The 20,083-nt window shown below is 41.0% G+C and overlaps 1 protein-coding gene and 1 non-coding gene across 7 annotated transcripts in view; both read right to left on the minus strand.

Moving 5' to 3' along the window:
• abr (ABR activator of RhoGEF and GTPase) overlaps nt 1–20,083 on the minus strand; it is a 114,755-nt gene that overhangs the window by 5,401 nt on the left and 89,271 nt on the right. For 5 of the 6 annotated variants that reach the window (XM_072375725.1, XM_072375722.1, XM_072375723.1 and 2 more), the window contains one exon: nt 194–253. In XM_072375725.1, the coding sequence (XP_072231826.1) occupies nt 194–253 (60 nt within the window). Of the gene's footprint in view, nt 1–193; nt 254–8,903; nt 9,429–20,083 lie in introns of those variants that run through there. The other variant, XM_072375727.1, reaches the window with a different exon arrangement.
• On the minus strand, nt 3,559–3,631 carry trnav-aac (transfer RNA valine (anticodon AAC)). Its single transcript has one exon. It is a non-coding gene; the product is annotated as a tRNA-Val (tRNA).

The raw sequence follows: 20,083 nt of genomic DNA on the forward strand, positions 1-20,083 counted from the left end.
TGTCATTTATAGTGAAGTGATTCAGAAGTTAGTAAGATCATAAAACAAAGCCCCCGACTCAATCAAAAGTTCAAACATTTTCTTACATTTTTTTTAATTGACCTCTTGTGTAAAGGAATATAACTGCATTATATTAGCAACAGAAAATGTGCCATAATTGAAGTTCAAAGTCCTTTCAGAGCTGGTGTCTTACCCCGTTCATCTCTATGACGTCCATATGCCAGTTCTTGGACTGCACTGTCTGAGGATCCAGCTGAAAGACAACACACAGAAACACAATGATTAATGATGATAAATCTTTGACCAAATTAGGGCACACGACTAAATCCATGCAGAGATTTTCCCAGAAGAGCACACTGCACATAACCAGAATCCAGCTGATGTAATTAAAAACGTCCAAATTTCTGCATGATTTCATTACAGGATAAAAGAGTGGATCCTCATTAACAGAGCGTTTTCTGAAAAATGTGATTCCAACAAATGCATTACAGATTTATTTATGGGTCTGGCCATCTTCTACACCACCAGACAACCTGCTTAAATCCCAGAAACAGTAGTCTGCAATGCAGCATTGCTGAAACAACGAGATCCTGACATTAAAATTCCAAGGAGGGTAACAACTGGAGAAGTGAGAATTGAAGCAAATCCTTTGCAGAGACAGATAGGCAGTACTGTGTCTGTGTGTAAATCACACTGATAAATTTTAAAAAAAGATGCAAGCAGACTGATTTCATCGTCATATTGGATGGTTGCTTTAAAGTAAGTTGCTTATGCTAATGTCTAGATTTTTATGAAACACTTTTTTTTGCTGAATAAATGTTCACACACGCAGCTCTGTTTAGTTTGTTTTTGCTTGATACTGAAGAAAGAAAACATGAATGCTTTTCCTGCCTGGTATCAAACCAAGGACTTTTCACATGCAAGAAGAACGGGATAACACCTACAATACAGGAACTAGCTTGGGGCCCTCAGTTGCTCCCCTCAAGAAGTTTATCTGTTATCTTCCAGCATGTGAAGAACAACACTGCATATACCCTAGGTGACTGTGAAAATGAAGCTTCAATCAGCAGTTGCTGCTTCACAACAACAGTCACTAAGTCTACTTTGGGAATGAATGATGCCACTTCGGTGCAACTTCCAACGAATGCTCTCAGTCGTCTCTCAGAGGTCCAACAAAGTCTCCAGATCGGCTCAGACATTTGGCCTGCTTCACTACACAGAGTAAAGTCTGGATCACACGTCCCGTGAAGTCCTCTGAGACTTCAGAGATGGCAGCCTGTTGTTGTTTTGAGTCTCCATCAGTCTCCTAATAACTTTTTTATAGACCGTTTCAGCATCTGCTCTCTGCGTTATGTCATTACCCCTCTGAACTGTGATGTGCTAGCCTAAGAGGAAAACAATGTTTGCTTGGTGAACACAAGGGTGGCATGCTTACTGTCAGCATTAGGCTGCAACCATTAAAAGTTCTCAGTGAGTGTATTTCATTACCTTGTAAAGAGGCCATTTGGCAATGGTTTCGTGCATTACTACTATTGTTAAAGCCAGTTTTCCCGGCAGGATTTAAGTTTGCGATGGGGGACAAGTTATCAGCACAACTGGGCCTTAAAACAGCTACTGCCAAGAAGGGAAATGGGCAAAGATCCAGGACACACTGATGACGCCTCCTGGGGTACACTGAAGTACTCTCCCAAAAAAAACCTGAAACTATTTCTCCAACCTATTTCCTCCCCATTACTCTGTGATAATTCAAGAAACCTGATTAAAAATTAATGTACTCAAATAGGGTTGTAAAAACAAAGAGGATCTGTTACAGGCGGTCGCTGCACTCAGTGACCCCCCTCAGACCTGTATCTTCTACTGGGCTCCTTTTTATTAAAAAATACTTGACCCATTTTGACCCTTTTTTGTTTCATGGGAAATGAGTTGATTTAGCTCAGGGGGCCTGCATAAAGCAAACTCTAAGTGAAGATTGGATTCAGAATAAGAAACAAAATGTTGGGAGACAGATTGCATGACAAGAAACAACTTTGAGGGTGACCACAGCAGAAATGAAGCTGATAGTGTTGTTCAAGACAATTAAGATAAATGCAATGAACGCGTTTCAAGGCCTTCCTTCTGGCTGCTTTACTGTATATTCGGACCTTTTAAGGACCTGAAGATAAGCAGAGCTTTACTCCCTTTTTATATCAGTCCAGACAGATAAAAATACAATAACCAATTTCCTTCTCTAGGAATGCTTTTGGGGGATTTTGAGCACATGAGCATTTACTACGTGTGCACATTCATGCACGTCTTACAGGAGATAAAAAGGAGGGAGAGAGGGAGGGGGACTCTTTTCTATCTTTCTTTTTTCCCCCCCAGAGATGTCCTTAGGCTTTTATAGTAATGGTCAGGATCACATCACACTCAAGTTAAAGCTCTCTTTGTTGGAACCATGAAGCCTGTAACGGACATATGATTGAGGCGAGGCCAGAACGGACCGCAGCCTGAGGCAAAGAAGAGAAATACTATAAATCTAGAGGACAGTTGTGTACACTGATTTGTACGCATTCCAGCTTGGGGCACATATGCCTTTTCCATATATAGGATACAATATGTTCCGCATATGTGTTAGTTTAAATAAAAACAAATGTGTCGCTTTGCTATATGGAGGATAACTGTTCTGGAGGTGTGAGAGCAGGAGATGTGGGGCTCAGCTGGTTACTGTTTAGTTCCTCCCAACCGAGCGTATGGCCCACTAAACCTGACCCCTATATGCTCACATACACATTTACTCAAATCCATTTGCTCTTCAGGATGTTTGAAATAATCAAAGTGGGGAGCATGTGGCTGCCATGTGATGTGGCCCACTAGTACACACCACAGAAAATTAGTGGTTGACACAGTATCTTCTCTTATTCCTGGCTGGGCTCTGTGTCAGTCATGCACAACACGGTTAGAAATACCATGACCGACATTCTTGGCTTCTAAAAAAGATTCAGAAAGCTGTGAGCCACGATGCACACACATTCTGTTCTCTGCTTGACTGATCTACAGGGACAGAACAAAGCTGATAAGATAAGTCATGCTTTCTTTTCGCAGCCACATAGTTTCTTTCACACAAGCAGTGAAGAACAAGCAGCTGGCTCACTCTTTCAGCTTTGCAGCTAAGACTGAAACAGCCGTTTGTCAGAAAAGTACATTTCCTATGAAAGTTTCCTTATACTTTTATCTGCCTTTATGAAGATTTATGAAGCAAAGAGGAACTTTGGATGAAAACTAGTTGGAGTTCTCAATAGTTTTAAATGATTTTCTAAAAATGTTATCATAAAAATGCGACTATTTAAGACAGTAAAATCAGTCACTGATACGCACATCAGTGAGCATTATAGCTGCTTATTCACCCTTCATTTAATATTTGATCAAGAAGTCTTGTTCAGTTATATAAAAATAAAAAAAACAACAGAACATTAAGTTACTGCATAAATAAGACCAGATATTCTTTACATACTGTACAGCAGATAACAAACAGCATTACTTAATCCTTTACTCTTAGGGGGGAAAAAAATAAACCAAAATTGTTCCCGCTCGGTCTCGAACCGAGGACCTTTCGCGTGTTAGGCGAACGTGATAACCACTACACTACGGGAACTAGGAGTGTGTGCCCATCAAGGACAGGTGACATTTAGGCAACGCGGGTGCATTGGACTGACAGCAACAGCAGCCCAACAAGGCTTGTGATTTGAGTACACATGGTCTTACAAGAACTATGCATGAAGTAATTTATGAACATGTTTGGCCAAGGGGCTCCTCTGCCACACGGTGCATTCATCTGAATACTATAAGAGCAATACTGACTCACAAACAAATGACAAATTCCCATCTGAGGTAAGTGCAAAGATGTGCTTTAACATACCGAGATTAAAATACCTGAAATAGGATGCTTTTCAAGACTATACATTTCAACAGTTAAAATCCTGTTTGTAAATGTTGTTATTTGGAGGAGTTTTACAAGTGCAGTTTTGTGTGATACTGATAATCATTGGACTGTAATCGAATGTTAATTTTGGAAAAAGTTTGTTCTGCACAAAAGTGATTAATGTAGACCCAGGAGGACAAAAAACAAAAACAAAAGAGCATTCTGAGGTGCAGAAGGACATCGCACCAAACAGCCGGTTCCTGCAATGATATGCATGATATGCAAAGCCGTAATAATAAAATCCCCACACACTTAATTAACCTGCTGTAGCTTTGTTGGAAAGTTCATGCATGCTGGCGACAATATTCCAAAAGGCACAACGCGATCTTTTGATATACAGAGACTGCTGCTTTAATTTGTCCTTTGTGTTCCATCACACTTTTTCCTCTGCTGCTCTCCGGCTGATTAAATATTCATTCAGCTTCAGAAAGCTTTTTATTAGTCCTTTAATTAAAATGTAGCTCAAACTGCACGGCTGCTTGGTTTTAAGCAGGATTACAGGAACTGTTTGTGCTGTGATTTAGCCTTTTTTAATTCCCAGCTCTCACATCACGCTGCAGTATATTTGCTCCATAGAATATACACAGCATGACTATTTTTAGATTCGCAGGCCACATAGACATAATGTTTACATGTTCATCAGTTTTTTTTGTCCCTTTACTACACAGCTGGTGATGTCACCACAACCACAGGAGGTCTTTGACTCAGTTGCCATGTTGTCTTCTCTCCTTGCTTACTCGTTTGAGCCAATAGGTGAGGATTTTCCACAAGTGAGAGTTGTGATTTGCGGAGTGGTCTCACATCTCTGCCAGCAGAGTGTGATTGTCGGTAAACGGCAACGCAGAGACAAGTTCTACGCTTATGCAACACGACCCTGCCTGCAGCCTGGATGAGTAAGACCGCTGAAGCACACAGAGCTGTGATTTGTCCTAAAAAAAAAAACAAAGAGCACAGAAAGGGTGAAATATGTCTGCATTTCAATTCAACACAGCTTTTCACTCGTGCTTTATTGATTTTCCTCTTAAGTCAAACTTCTTCTCATGTGATATTATCAACTTACTAACTTTTCTTCAACAACACTGCGAATTGTTTCAGGAAAATATTGATCTAATGCTTTTGTTTAATCTAATGCTCTAAAGCTTTCCTGGATGTTTCTGAATACTGTCAACTCCAATTTGAACCTTTAGATAAAACCTACACACAGGCAAACACTGGTTTATTACGCTGTCGTACAGGCTAATCACGTTCAGTTTCTGATTTAACATACTATATCAGGGACAAAGCGTACAAATGGAATCTGTATCTCAAGTTTCTTTTTGGAAAGATGCTTTCACTCATCAGACTTATGAGAACAATGTGTAGTTTGTGGAGGTCATTACCTCACTACTCTGGTAATCTACACCTAACACCATGCACCACATTAGATCATCTCTTTGAATGTTTTCTAAGTGGAGTGGAAAAAGTAGCTTTTTGAAGCATGACGTAGCAAGTCTAACCTCAGCTCTGATATATCAATTTCAACATTTTTTGCCAAGTCTTAATTATTCAGAGCATGGTGATGAGTTGAAATATGTAATATCTCTAATTTGGATAACTAAGGTCAAAACAGGCAAGAGAAAGAAAAAAAAAGTTCTCTAAACTAATCAAACTTGATAACTTCAGAAAAGTTGCCAAAGATGCACAGCAGTCCAGAACCGGGGGGGGGGGGGGGGGGGGGGAATAGAAAAGAGGAACCAGGAAAGTAGGAGCAGGGACAGAGCGCCTCAGCCCATTTTAAGTCTAGTTGAGTGTATACAGTATATATAGGAGTGACTTGTTTGGAGAAGCTCCCTTCTGTACGACTTCGGTCAGACTAACACGTTTACCTGTGCCTGCACCATCTTAAAAGTCTGCTTTTGGTCAGACTTACACAATAATTCCAGTTCCATGTAAATGTACTTACTGTTAAAGCAAGTGAAACTCGCAAACTAATTGGATGAATGATACCTCGCTGTCACCCTACAGAGAAAGAAGCCATCTTGAACACATCTACTGTAGCTGTATAGCTAGAAGCAAGGGGGTCATTGTGGGTATCAACCCTCAATGCTTTACTGACCTCCCGCTGCCCTGCAGGAGCTCATTAACCAATCACAACCCTCCACACAGGGGGATGGAGTAGGGCCAATAAAGGGCTAGGCCCGCCAACGGGGACAGATAGAGATTTATGTGGCCTATATAAAAAGGCCATTAAGGCTGGTATTATAGGCAGGTAGAAGGGGTGAAACCCTTATATGGGATCCGCACTAATCAACATACTCAATAGGAGGAGTATAATTTGGCGTGTGGGTTAAAATGGAGTGGGGGTGAGGTAGGATGAGGGCAGTAGATGATAATGGCTGGATGAGATTCTCTTCCATAGCTGAGCCAACACGGCAGCTCCGTTGCTTTCTGCTCTAAGCTGGGTGACGGTCCACAAAGAAAACAAAATTAAACCTGCCCAAAAAACATGTCACCAAACACATGACCAAAAAGCCCCAGCTATAACCCAGCAGCGGCTTAATCATCGTTTGCTTCTATGCAGGGGCGCGGAAGGTACATTATGTCTGGTTCTTGTCCAATTAGAGTTCCAAGTCAGCGTCCCATCTAATCACATGGTCTCTTAATTAAGTGCTGCTGTAGGCTGGAAGAGTGAGAACATTTCCCTGGTGTGCTGCCATACCCCAACGCATCTCCTTTGGAGAGCACTCCGAACACCCTGTAAATAACATGATACACACCACAGATGAAAAAAATATATATATATATTCCCTAAAGTCTGTTTTCCCCACCCCCTTCAATAAACACAGCGGGGCTTTGTCATAATGTGCATGCATGTGTTTTAGAAAGCTGAGCACATTTTCAGGGTAATTTTGGATAACTGATTAGAGCTCAGAGCTCAGAAATCATATAATCAAGAATAAAAGAGAGTAACAAAGGATATTATGTCCAAATGGTTGAAAATGGTACAGCAAGTCTTTGTTCTTTTAACAAAAAGCAAGACTTCACAAAAACACCCCACAGGCCTCATGTCATGTTAACATTTCAAATAATGAAAGTACATGATCTGGCTTTATCTCATCTCCACCATGAGTCACAAGTCACCCCCATGAAGAGGCAAAAAGGCATGTTGGGAGGAAAGAAAGGGAGAATTGTAAAAGACCCGATAAGATCAAAAGGCAAACATGCACAAAACTCCAATACAAATTTACTCAAACAAGCTGGCATTCAAAGTCTGCTTCAGAATGAATGGAGGGAGAGATGGGTGACAGGGGGCTTCTGTGTGGATTGAGACCTGGGAGGTGGGATCACAGAGCAACATCTGAACAGCAAGAAAAAGCATAAGCCTTCTTAATCACGTTGTTGACATTAAGGTGCAGAAAGAAGAAGGACAAATCAATACCGGACCCACGGGTCAATTCAACAAAGTCTGGGCTTAGGGTGCAATCCCCGTTTTATTCCGCTCAGTGTGACAGTGGTCAGCTCTCCTCAAGCTTCTGTTGAATAATGGAAAGCACAGAAGCAAAGGTCAAGACCTCTTCCAACCTGAATTCAATGTTAAGCAGTTTATTAAGCACACAAACTGAAATCCAAAATTCTGGTGATGCACTCGTGACGAAGATGAGGCCTGCTGAATAAACATGTAAATCCACGATGAAACCAATACCATCTCCAGTTTATATAGACAATTACTCTTAGGTTTAGGTGCACGTGCAGAGCCATACATGTATGAGAAGTGGCTCATGTGATTTCTTGCCATCTTTCACAGACAAAGAGAATCTAAAAAAAGAAGCAGCTCTGTCCTGCTCCAGTGAATCAGTCACAAATCAGAACCAGCATTTAAACTATGCCACTGCAGACCTGTGTGTCTCTGCACTCAGATTTGGATAACAGATCCCTCAACACATAGAAGATTCAGTCCAATCAATTGCCACATTTTCCACTGTATTTTGGTCTGAACGCAGAGTGACTTAGGAATAATGTCAGTAACACTCATTTGCCTACATTCATTTATAACTGATCACTTCTATGAGACAATGCTAAAACAACGCATCACTCAAAAATGTATAAAGTGCAATGCAACTTGAGAAAATAAAATTATGGCAAACATGCCAGAAATGTGTCAGAGGATATATGGAATAAAATGTTGCTTACTCAGGTGGGGATGAAAGAATAGAAAATAAAAAATCTGTGCTTAATATGCTGGAAGGGCATATTGTCTGCTGAGCCAAAGGGTGACGTTAGCTAAGAGGAACAGCAGAGGGAGCTGTTCTGTTCTGCTAGTAAAACATATCTAACCCCTTATTAAGTCTGAGATGTTTTAGTCATAAGTCGGTACTTTAAATAAGAAAGAAACAGGTTGTTGGGTGTAGAAAGTGGCTTGGATTAAATGATAGGGAGCAATGAGATGCTATTTTAAAAAAGACCTCTTTTGGTTATTGTACAGCCCAGTATCCAGGAATAAAATAAACCCTCTAATTATCTGTGCTATTTCTTACTACAGTTACGTAAATGGGATGAATACACCATTAAACGTCCATTAAATATTTTTGAAGCGATAAGGGCTACAAATATTCTCAGCATGATTCATATCGCCTAGATACAAGATCTGCTCAAAAGAAAGGAAAACATATTCTGACTTTGTTACTGTAAGCTGGTTACAGTTTTGCCATGGCTATCAGTGTCTCCAGAGACATCAATAGACTCATCAGTTCAGAAAAACTCTGCACTGAAAGAAAGACAGCCGGGGAGACGGCACATGCACACGGACAGGGAGACACTGAGAATAAAAGAGAGGCAGAACCAACAGATGGAAGTGACACAGTGATGAATGCAAGAGGACAAATGCAATACAGAGAAGATAAAAGGGAGAAAACCCAGCTCGTGGATATAATTGAAATGTGTGTGCGTTAATATGTCAGCCAGAGACCTTTTGTCTGAGCAGCTTGCTGCGGACACGGCCCCATAGCTTGGCCCCGGTGTTGGTGTGCCTCTTGAGCACAGGGGTCTGTGGCTGGCTGGAGATATTGTGCTGGTTCTGGTCCACGCAGCAGTGCTGTTCCAGACGCTCACACACAGAGTTCAAGTTTACATCCGATACCAGGATCTCCGTCATCCCAAAGCTGGAGAATCCCCCTTCCACCAAAACACAGGTGGAGGAAGTGTGCCACTCACGAGGAGGGGGAGGAGAGGACGTAACCCCTTACTGATCGCTGGACCAGGTGCTGGAGAGCTGGAGACCAGGAGTGACGGAAAAAACTGGTGGAAATTCACTTCAACAGCAGAAATTGGTATGAATGAGAGGAGAACAAGATGCTGCCATGATCTTCTTGATAAGTCTGACAATAATTCCAAGCAGGATCCTGATTCTCTGAGTTCAATCCACAGTCAACTGCCAGCATCTCCTCGCAATGCAATCTGACTTCCACAACGGCAAACACAGATACAGAGCACTAGAGCGAGGCAGAGACGGAGGAGGGAGGGAGATGGGAGGGGTGAATGAGCTCCCGAGCAGCCCTGCTTCTCCAGATGTTTATGGACACACCTCCAAAGTGGGGAGGGAGGGGAGAGGAGGAGGGTGCTATAAACAGTCAATGAGAAATGAACACAGAGAAGGAGAGTGAAGGCGAGGATGAGGGAGGAGTGTGGGACGATGGGGGCTAAATGCTGCACTGTGTTTTGGGCAGCACTTTGACCCCTTGTCAACCTTTCCCAGAGCTGGTCAGCGCACTCAGGAAGTGAGTGCAGAAAGAAAAGCGATGAGGAGAACGAGACTTTACAAGCCTTTATATTGTCATACCCTCTGAAAATGTCACAAGAAGCATCTTTCTTACTCTTCTTCATCCTCCTCGTTGCATGCTGGTCACTGTGTCTTTCTATACATACAACCCTCTCCACAGTTCTCTGATTGCCACGATTTTCCTTCCGCTCACTGCAGACAAGTGTGTATTTTTCCATTACAATGCTTAACTATTTTCATCAGTTCTGTCTGCTGACATTGGAAAGTCACTCAAAGTCATCCACACTCACGCTTGCACATGCTGGGAGACACACAGAGTGAATCACCATGTTTATTCAACAGGCTGCTCTTAAGAGACCAATGCCTCCATATTATGGATCGATATGTGGCAAGAGAGTTTCTGTATGCCTGTCAAACTCCATCTCCATCCTTTGTGGCCATTCCCATTTGAATTAGAGGGGGGGAATATTCTGCTTGGGAAAGGTTACAGATGAGAGGATGCATTTTAAAACCTTTAGACTGGTGGTTGTGATTCAGAGCTGTTATCAACTGATAAGGAGACATCTGCCTGCTGATTGTACAATGATTCATAAAGGGATTCAGACTTAGAGCGAGGAGGATGTCACACTTGCCTTGATCTACTGAAGATACAGCAAACAGCTGTGTTTACTGGAGTGGAAATTGAGCTGCATAAATAAGTGGCATGAGACTTAAAAAAAAATGAATAATTAAAAGTAGTAATGACAGAGGAAACATTTTTCAATATCCCCTATAAAGTGATATAAAAATACCTAATCCCTTTGAAGTAAACACCCATTATGGTAACAGACCACAGAGTGCTTCAGAAAACAGACAATATGATACCGTAGTGTAAAAACATGTGGGCTAGTATGTAGTCTGTGGTGATGATAAAACAGCGAGCAGATGGAAAGGGTGAGCGGGACGGCCTGTGTGTTTGACTGAAAATGTAAGAGGGCGAGGAGGAGGGGAGGTGGGGCTTCACTATAGAAGAGTCCTCAGCCAACCCTCACCACAGAGTAGTCTTAACTCTCATGGTTCGTAACTATGAGACATACACACTCCATGCGTCACAACTTGGAAAGAATGTCTGGGAAAATTGTGTGTTGAAAACAGGACAAAAAAACCCCCCACAGAGATGGGAGATATTTTGGGGAAGATGGGAGAAAAGGAGAATGCTGGACTAGTTGTGTCTATGTTGACTCCGCTTATTGTTAATAGACCAAGATAAGCAGAGAAACAAAAAAAATTCCCAGATAAAATAGTCTTAAATGAGCTCTGTGGCAATTTGATGTTGGACTGTTAAAATTGATGTAATAGAGGAAAAGATGTGCTGAGTTTGGCATGAATCGAGTTCCACAAACACTCGATTCTTCATTAGATAATGCACATCAATTTTACAGAAATTGATTTTTTACAGAAACCATCAGTTTCTGTTTTTACTTGACTTTTCAGTGACAACCAGTACATATTGAATCTGTTGAACAAGTTTTATTTAATTTCAATCTGTGACCCACTTTAACCTACCAAGACTTACCGACTCCCCCCTTTCAATCATGATTTACTGAAGCTGGTAGCTTCTCTGTGCCATCATGAAATGGGTTTGTTTGATTGCACTCACTGAGCAACACAGAGTAAAACTGGGAAAGTCCAAGAAGCTTAGCTCACATACGAAGAAACAGGGTCACAGCCTTACACGAGTCAGAAATGTCTCCATTTCTAAAGAGCTGCAGATTCCAAGACCATCAGGTCAAACAGCAAGTGCAAGTCAGTTCATGTATCAGCAGGTTTTAAAACAAGTGTTTACTAAAGTGCTGTAAAGCTAAAAGCAAGTGGATCAAACAGTAAAAGTAAAGCAGAATGTGACACAAGTAAATGAGCAAAACCAAAAGTAAAAAAAAAATGTTTCATTCATTTGGATAGTCAAAACAACCAGAAACCATCAACACACAGATCTGCCATGAACTAGAAGCTGCTGGAACGCCAGTGTCACTGAAGCTGCTGACGAGAGGCCCAAAGAAGTCTGGAAGAGTGAATGTGAGGCATTCAGCCCAAACAACACTTTACCAGTTGTCAATCATGATGGTGGAAGCATTGTGGTCTGGTGCTGATTTACTGCCAGTGGAAATGGTGCACAGTAAAAAAATTTTATCACAATCAGCTGTACGATCAGGAACTACATGATTGAAAATGTATCCTATCAGAATTCTGCCAGAAGCTCGTTGATGAACCCTTACACACAGATTCATTTTATAAAAGTGTGTTCACTGTCTATGTGAATCATCTGGAACTGTCCTGTGTTTCTGCCTTGTTTTAACATCACCCCAAAGCTCAGCAAAAAGGGACAATTGAACATTGAGGATGAAACATTTACCTGTGCGAGTGACAAGAAAGAAGAAGAGGAAGAATCTGACAATGGTGCAGCACAGCAGCTGAACTCTGTACGCCCAATTCAACCAGTCTCACACATCAAAACCCATCACATCAACAAAATCATTGAGTGGACACAAATGCACATCAAAGGTACACACTGTACATTCATATATCCACAGCTCACTCTCACTAGTGTTGGCTCATAATTTATTTATAGCATGAAAAACTACACACTGCACACGCAGACATGTTAACCCAGAATCCTGTGGGTTCACAGACATTAAACAGTCCTGGCTGTTCTGTAAAGCTTTGACCGCCACAGCTCACCAAACCCAACTTTCCCCCCACATGTGACATTTAAATGGAAAATAATAACAGGACTGATGTACTGAGATAATATTTGTCTGAATCTTGTTACTGAACATAAGAGGAACATGGGGACCAGTGTGCCCCTGATTTTCCTTAAAGGCGCTGCACAGATAAAAATGCAGAGCAAGTCTACAGTATGAGATGAATAACTGTGTGGGGCCTTGAGCTTTGGAGACATGGGAATAATAAAAGAATAAAAAAGACGCAAGCAGGCGAGGAGGAGGGAGTCCAACAGTAAGATGAGACTAAGAGTAGTTGTGGGAATAGAGAGCTACATGAAAGAAATAAGTAATTAGTGAAAATGGGAAGCCTGAAGGTGTGTTTTTAAGAGCAGGGTTTGGCATTACAACAGCTAGACAAGCTCGATTGTCAGAATGTCTTTTTGTAACTTTTCATCTAGTGTGACATAACAAAAATTCATTGTTACCCCGGTGTCAACATGCACAACATCAATAACACAAAGGCCATATCAATATCGTGAAGACATTGATTTGAAATGGAACAAACAAGTGTAATAATGAGGGCTGAATTCCACTTAGAGGTGGATGTTCTACCACTAACCAGCATGTGGAATGAAGCCCTTTTTAATACACCTGAGATCATATATTCAAGTATGTGTTTGTACATTGCAAATAATTGTTATGGCAATATTCTAGAATATTGTGCAGCCCGACTTTTAATCAAGTTTAATAATCTGTGAGAACTACTTCTGTCAGTCAAACAAACAATTCCATTTCTTTTCTTTAAAAACAAAGAGGTTTAACTGCTGGACATCTGTGTGTTATTGTCAAAAGATCAAGCTACCTGCCATCAACTTATTACAAGAGGCTTATGAATGAAAATGTTAACCATTTTGATCTAAAATACGAAAATAAATAATTCAATTGCAACAAGAAATGGTTAGAAAGACGTTGGTTTAGTCTTAAGAACCAACGCTGTGACATCAGGGCCAGCCCTGACTCTTAATTATAGATGGGCTGGGTGGCACAGCCCCTTGTAAAGGCTCTCCATATGACCACAGAAGAGGGGGAGGGGAGTGTTGGAGTGGGTCCCCTTTTCCAAACTCACTCAGGATGCGTAGCTGCTCCCCTGACTTACTCTTTTCAGTTGATTCTGCAGTTTTCCTGCCTCCACCCCTGCTGGCTTCAGCATCGCTCTGTCCATCAAAAAGACTTTCAAGGACCGCAGATAACGTAATGATCAATTTAAAAGCTGCAACGCTACAGCATGAATATGGAGCAGTTCTAAATCCGTGCTTGTCTAATGAACATGAGACAGGCTTACTGTCAGTGTGGCATTTCTGTGTTTTCCCTGTAACAAGCTATGACTAAGCTTAACATCCAGGGGACATGTAGAGCTGCTGTAAAAATCTGACTAAAAAAATTTATTCCCTCTTTCTTGAACATGGCTGAGAATGTCATGCCAAGTAATACCTTATTTTCACGTCACAAGCAAATATACTTACAACTGTAACACTGAGTCAAACCTGGAATAATCGACTTTAACTACATCTTGAAAGTGACACCCTGAAATCTTTGAAAAGAAAGCTGTCTGAGGACTCCATAAGAAGGTCCTGGCCTCAAATCCTGGGGGCCAATGCCTAGTGTACGGAACATGACTGGATGTTAGTAATACATTTTTACAGGCAGGTAAATGCAAAAATAGAAAGAGCTTATAGGACTCAAAATAGAGAACATATTCAACACAATGAAACATGGACTCCAGCAGGTTAGAGAGCCTTAGTGACACTGTTTAGGGGTATTTGAAGCTAAACTTCATGCATAAACAAGAAATGTAATCATTTAAATCTAAGCAACAATGTGAAATAAGATACCTCCTCAAACTGTCACTCCATCCCTCTAAAACATCTGATGTTAAGTTACACTGCTCAGAGCATCTCAGGGTGTAAAATTGACATTTTTGGTCAGCTGATGGGAGAGCTGGATTTTCTAATAATTTCACATTTAATCTGTGTATTTATCTGTGTACTAAAATAAAAAATGATCTTCACTTAAGCACAGGCAGACAACCATTTTATGTTTGGATTTTTTCCTGTCACAGGGGTTTGTCAATAGTTATCACAGGAGCAGACCACAACTTTCTGTTCATACCACTGAACACACATGTGCATATTCCTGTACATTCACAGTTCTGTAATGTACCTCTTATCAACCTCTGAAGAAGCTAACATGGAACAAAGGTGATCATTTAGGACTTAGATATTGAAAAATGATCAAATTAAAAGTAAAGAGGAAGCAGACTGTGACTGGCTGATACTGCAGGCTGCAAACCGGGTTGTGTGCGGATAATTCAATCAGGTTTAAGTCTATGAGTCTCCATAAGCATGTTTACGGGACGAATCACTCCACTTTGATCTTTCCTGTTGCTTTTGCCAGAGCTTAAGACGGAGGAAAAAAAAAAAGAGGTGTGTGTGTGTGTGTGTGTGTGTGTGTGTGTGTGTGTGTGTGTGTGTGTGTGTGTGTGTGTGTGATGGGCTTTTGAGGAAGGGTCCTTCAGGGTACAGAGAGAGTGCTAAACATAAGTGCGGAGGTGGGGGGAAGTTTGGCAGGGTAGGAAATCACAGCCTTAGGGTGCTCTACAGATTATTCCTGGTTTTCTTTCATCTGAGCCGTTAGGGGCATCTATCTCCTCTGAATAACCGCTCCATCACTTATTAAGCACACTGGAACAAAAGCGGCGAAGTAGAGAGAGAATGGAAGGAAAGAGGATGAGCAAAGAGAAGCTCTCATTGGCATATAGCTCGAGTCTGACGTGTGGTGTTGGGTGTGGTTGCTGTGAAGATGGGGAAGGGTGTAATACTCATTCTGAGAGTTGGTGGTAAGACATGCAGCACATCAAATGTACACTCATTTAAAACCATAAAAAACACTTACAGGTAAATCTCTACACAAACCAGCTTTTATAACTGGCATTTTTATCAAACCGTGAGACAAACAAACTGAAGAAGAGGACACGAAAGAGATTGAATGCAGAATGATGCAAGAGCGAATACTGAGGCAGTAAGGCTTCAGGTTCTGCATGACAAACCTTTCTTTAAACAATGAGGTCACACTCTGCACACAGTGATCTTCATGCATTATTATTGTTTTTCTATCAACTTCCGATGTCCAATGTTTATTCCAGTGTCCATTAGTCTTTAATAGGATTTCATTATCATTTAAGTCACATGAATCTCTTCTGAAATACAGACAACAAAGCTAATTAACTAAATTAATTTAAAATGAGGCATGCCACAGCAGTGGCGATGGAAAAGATAATTATTTTCAACTAGAAGGCAAACAACAGAACCTCCTTGGGGGAGATAACTGTAGCAAATTTTCATCAACTGCAGCTGATTCGCTCGTTCCTGGCAAATATTTCATCATATAATCTGAGCAGGGCTAAAACTTGCTTTAAACGTGACTGAATAAAATCTAAAGTTGTTTTTGAACTTGAATAAAAGACATCTTGGTTGAGGAGTAAATACATCATTTCAGCTTAAGTTTTTGTACTCGTTGCTAAATACAACATGAAGAATCATCTCTTACAATTGCAGGATATTAATAATGAGATACAGACTCGATTAACAGAGCCCTGAGAGGCGGAAATAGATTGAAGCTTAATTGATCTAGATTTTCCGTCTAAGATAAACATAGTTTCCTTTGAACACATTTTAAATCACATAAACTACATTACCCTGTACTGAATGCAAGATGTAGCTGACTGAGAGTCTGATCAAGTTAAGGTTCAGAGCAGTATATCAGGTATCATCAGCATAAAAGGGAAAATTTGCATTAGAAACATTTTAATCAAGAGTATTGATGTAAAGAGAGAATAGGACAAGTCCCAGGACCAATCCATGGAGAAACATTCTTGGTCACATGAAAGGAGGCAAGAGGAAATATCTTCCTGAACCAACTGAGATGCGCCTGACAGGCAGTTTTTAAACTAGTGAACAGTTTGATCTGAGAGTCCCACACTGACAAGCCTTTGCCTCAGTAATATATGATCCACAGTATCGAAAGTTTTAGATAAAGCAATATCTGACGTCAGTATATCTTGGCAGCATTAGGGAGGACACTGTGATAACAAATGATTTTATTACCGATTTAGATGTATTTGCTAAGTCCAGTTCAACTTGACTTTAGTTTTCTTTGAATCACTGTATAATAAAAAAGACGCACACCATTACTGTGAGCGACCCATTACTTTGTAGACTGCCCTCTTTTAAGCCTTAAGTTTGTCTTAAAGTAGCCACCGCCATGGATTTTTGCAGCCAGAAGGACAGTTCTGACTGAGAAAGCAAGAGCATTGCGAATGTTAACTGGGCCATGTCCCCAAATTCACCTCAGCGCAAAGTCGCACGGACCATCAGAAAAACTACAGCTTATAGCACCTCTGCGTCAGTCCTAGCATTTGTTTAATCCAGATAAATAAAGCAAAGCTACAATCTTTTCTTCTTCTCTGTTTCAGTAACTACTTCTAATGCAGTCTGTAGTTGGGTGTGATTTCTTCTACTTTGGGGTGTGATGTGGATGTAAGTCGCACTATGCTAAAGTTGTGATCTCTGCTTGACTGGGATGAGGTTGTGTTACATCGGAGTAGTATGACCCAGTTTCAGTGATGAAGAGAGAGCAGCCTCAAAGGGCTCACCGAGCTGCTGCTGACCCGTTTCAATAATTCATCTTAAGTGCGCACCCACCGCTGACTGGACGTAGCCACCTGGAAGATTACACAAAAAGGGACGATGATGGTGGGAGTTAGAGAGGAAGAAGTGACCAGATCACCCAGAATGACATGAGACGAGAGCAGGTGTTACGCAACTGAGGAATATAGCATAAAGTGCCAGAAAGAAAAGTATGATAGTCTAAATATTTTAGGAAAAGGATTAGAATATGTTTTTCACGCCAAAAAATATTACTGAAACTGCTGAGTTCTGAGAATTCCGATCAATAATGAAGAGGAGGCTCTGTTTGATGCTGAACAGACAGCAGACAGCTAATGCTGCATCTTCTCTCTTTCATGACCAAACAAAACACCAACATGCTTAACTGAAAAGCACAGCCGTGTGCATCTGCATGCCACCTGTTTGCTGATACAACACCACTGCTGCATTCAGTTTTTCCCACTATGCAAAGCCCCCCCCCAGGTTACTTTTACACCTGATACATGTGGCAGATTTCCAACTTTGAATTCCTCATTTTCCTGATTCAGCTGCTCTTTGATTTAAGACAGGAGGAAGGCTGGTTGCCATCAACTTTGTCAGCTGAAATAACAACTGAAAGTAGCCCGATTTAACAGCTGCAGTTTGCAACATTATTAAGCTTTGTTAGCTCCATTACAGATAAGCTGATTTGAACTTGCTGTTTATTCTAATTTCCCATTATTTCCAGATGATTCCCTTTGAAATCTAAAACCTAACTATATTCATATAGCACAGTTCAAACACAAGTGCCATCCTAAGTGCTTTATAGAGCAAAAAAGGGTCAAACATAAATAGCCAAAGCAAAAAAGATGAAGATATAAGGTCCATAAGGGTTGCTTACATCTTATAACACCAAGATTCAACCTTCCACTGGTAGGTGCAGTTATTCCTATGACTGTGTTTTTTTGGCTGATATTTGACCCAAACATAATATTGTTTAGACACTTGTATTGCAAATTTGCCAAAAGTTCCACGAGCACAATCATTCTGATCAAACCTTGGTCTGAAATTTCCTTAAATTCGAATTTCAGCACTAATTTGGCTGAAGAAGGAAGAAAACATTTCCATCATTAAAATATCAGTTCTGAAGCCTTGATGCTTTTTCTCCAGTAAAACCAGGTCAGCTATTCTGTCACGAAAACATCCATCATCCTTCCCCCGTTCCTTGCCTGTAACCAGTGAAAAGAGGGGGGGGGGGGAATCACTTTTCTGTCAAATCCTCATCTGCAGGTGAACAATCCATTAACTTATTTGTGGGAAATCAATCACTTAATCAATAAAGAATCCACTAGCTTCAACACCCAGCAGTGACCGGTGTGGTGTGATGACCAGTCTGAGCAGTGTGGACTCAGAAACCCCCTCAGGCTTAAAAAGATGAGCTGCAGCTAAACGCTTTCTCTTTGAAGTGCCGCACTACTCCCTCTCCAACTATCCTCTTTTCTGTCTCTTTCTGCTTTGATCCTCGTTCCTCATTCCTCTCTTTCTACTTCCAAATCACACATAAGCTAAATAAATTAGAAACTGAACGCGAGTACTTGCTGCTAATGATTCATGCCAAAAGCCAGTGGCAAGATGAGTGAGCATGGATCATGTCGACATGCTGAAACATCAGGTTGGAATGGAGCGTGAAGAGAAGATACAAGCAGAAAGAGATGCAATCAACCCAAACAACTCCTCCACATTCCCTGGAACACACACATACAGTACACATCCCTTCCCTAACATTATACAACACACATTACATAATTCAAACAATTTGTGACTCTGTGAAATAGACTTTTGAGGTGCCCTCCCTCACAAACACCCACTTAGCTCTTTGAAGGCAGGGATAGCAGAGGGAACAGGTACATGCTCGAGTCGGCGCCCCCGCCAGATCAGCACATTCTATGATCCTGCCAGGGATGGTTTTTAAAAAGCTTTCCTCCCAAAAATTCACGACACATTAGTTATGTAACAGGCTGCTTGAAGCAAAGCAATGCACGGAAAACTCAGTTGATCCAAGTCCAAGGTTATTCAAAGTGAGTAATTGAAGCAGTTAACATCATAGCAAAGTAAAGTGGCCACTGCTGCAGTATTTGAATTTTGCGCAGTAAAAAAAAAAAAAGCACCTTTTAACAGAATGGAAAGAGCTGAAAGTAATGACACATTCTAAACAATGTAATGCTCCTCTCTACAGAGGGTTAACACTGCATAAGGTCTTATAGAAGGCAGAAAAAGAAGAAATGCTTTGTTCTCCAACTTCTTACGTGATGTGCTTTGCAGTTATATGTGATGCAGCTATTATGACCTCATCTTATCACAGCTTACAAGTGCAAAACAACCTCACTGAGAGTCTGGAGGGGCTCAAGAAACTCTTCCTCTACATGAAAACTATGACATCACCACAAGCCCAACATATGATGGCAAAATATCCCCTAAAACTGAGGTCTCATGTCATAAAGCCCATAAAAAGAGCTTTGTTATTAAAGCTATGAAAGGGTTAAACAAAAAGTCAAAGCACTCTGTAAATATTATCATATGTGTAGGACATGTTAGCTCATTATAGAGTTTGAATACCTGCCAAGGAAGAAGTCAAACACGTGCGGACTGGCCAGCTGTCAGGTGAAAACATTCTGTACAGTAGAAACTGGAAACAACAGAATGATTCAGCAATCAGCAGACTGACAACATCAACTACACAGCGCTTGATGAGATATAATTTAGTTTTAGATAAGACATCTATAGGAGCAGCTGAGATGTCTGATGTCGAATCTTTAAAGGCTTATGCCATTAGGGTATCAGCACAAGAGTTTCTAAAGTCTGCACAATCTGACCAGGAAACAGGCAGCCTCCCTCCCTTGCTTTGGGACAGGAAGTCATAAAGCAGAATCAAATGCCTGGCACAGCTCAAAGTCATGCCATATGA

This window comes from Leuresthes tenuis, unplaced genomic scaffold (assembly GCF_036924035.1).
Source record: "Leuresthes tenuis unplaced genomic scaffold, fLeuTen1.0.hap1 SCAF_21, whole genome shotgun sequence".
NCBI classification, from domain to species: Eukaryota; Metazoa; Chordata; class Actinopteri; order Atheriniformes; family Atherinopsidae; genus Leuresthes; species Leuresthes tenuis.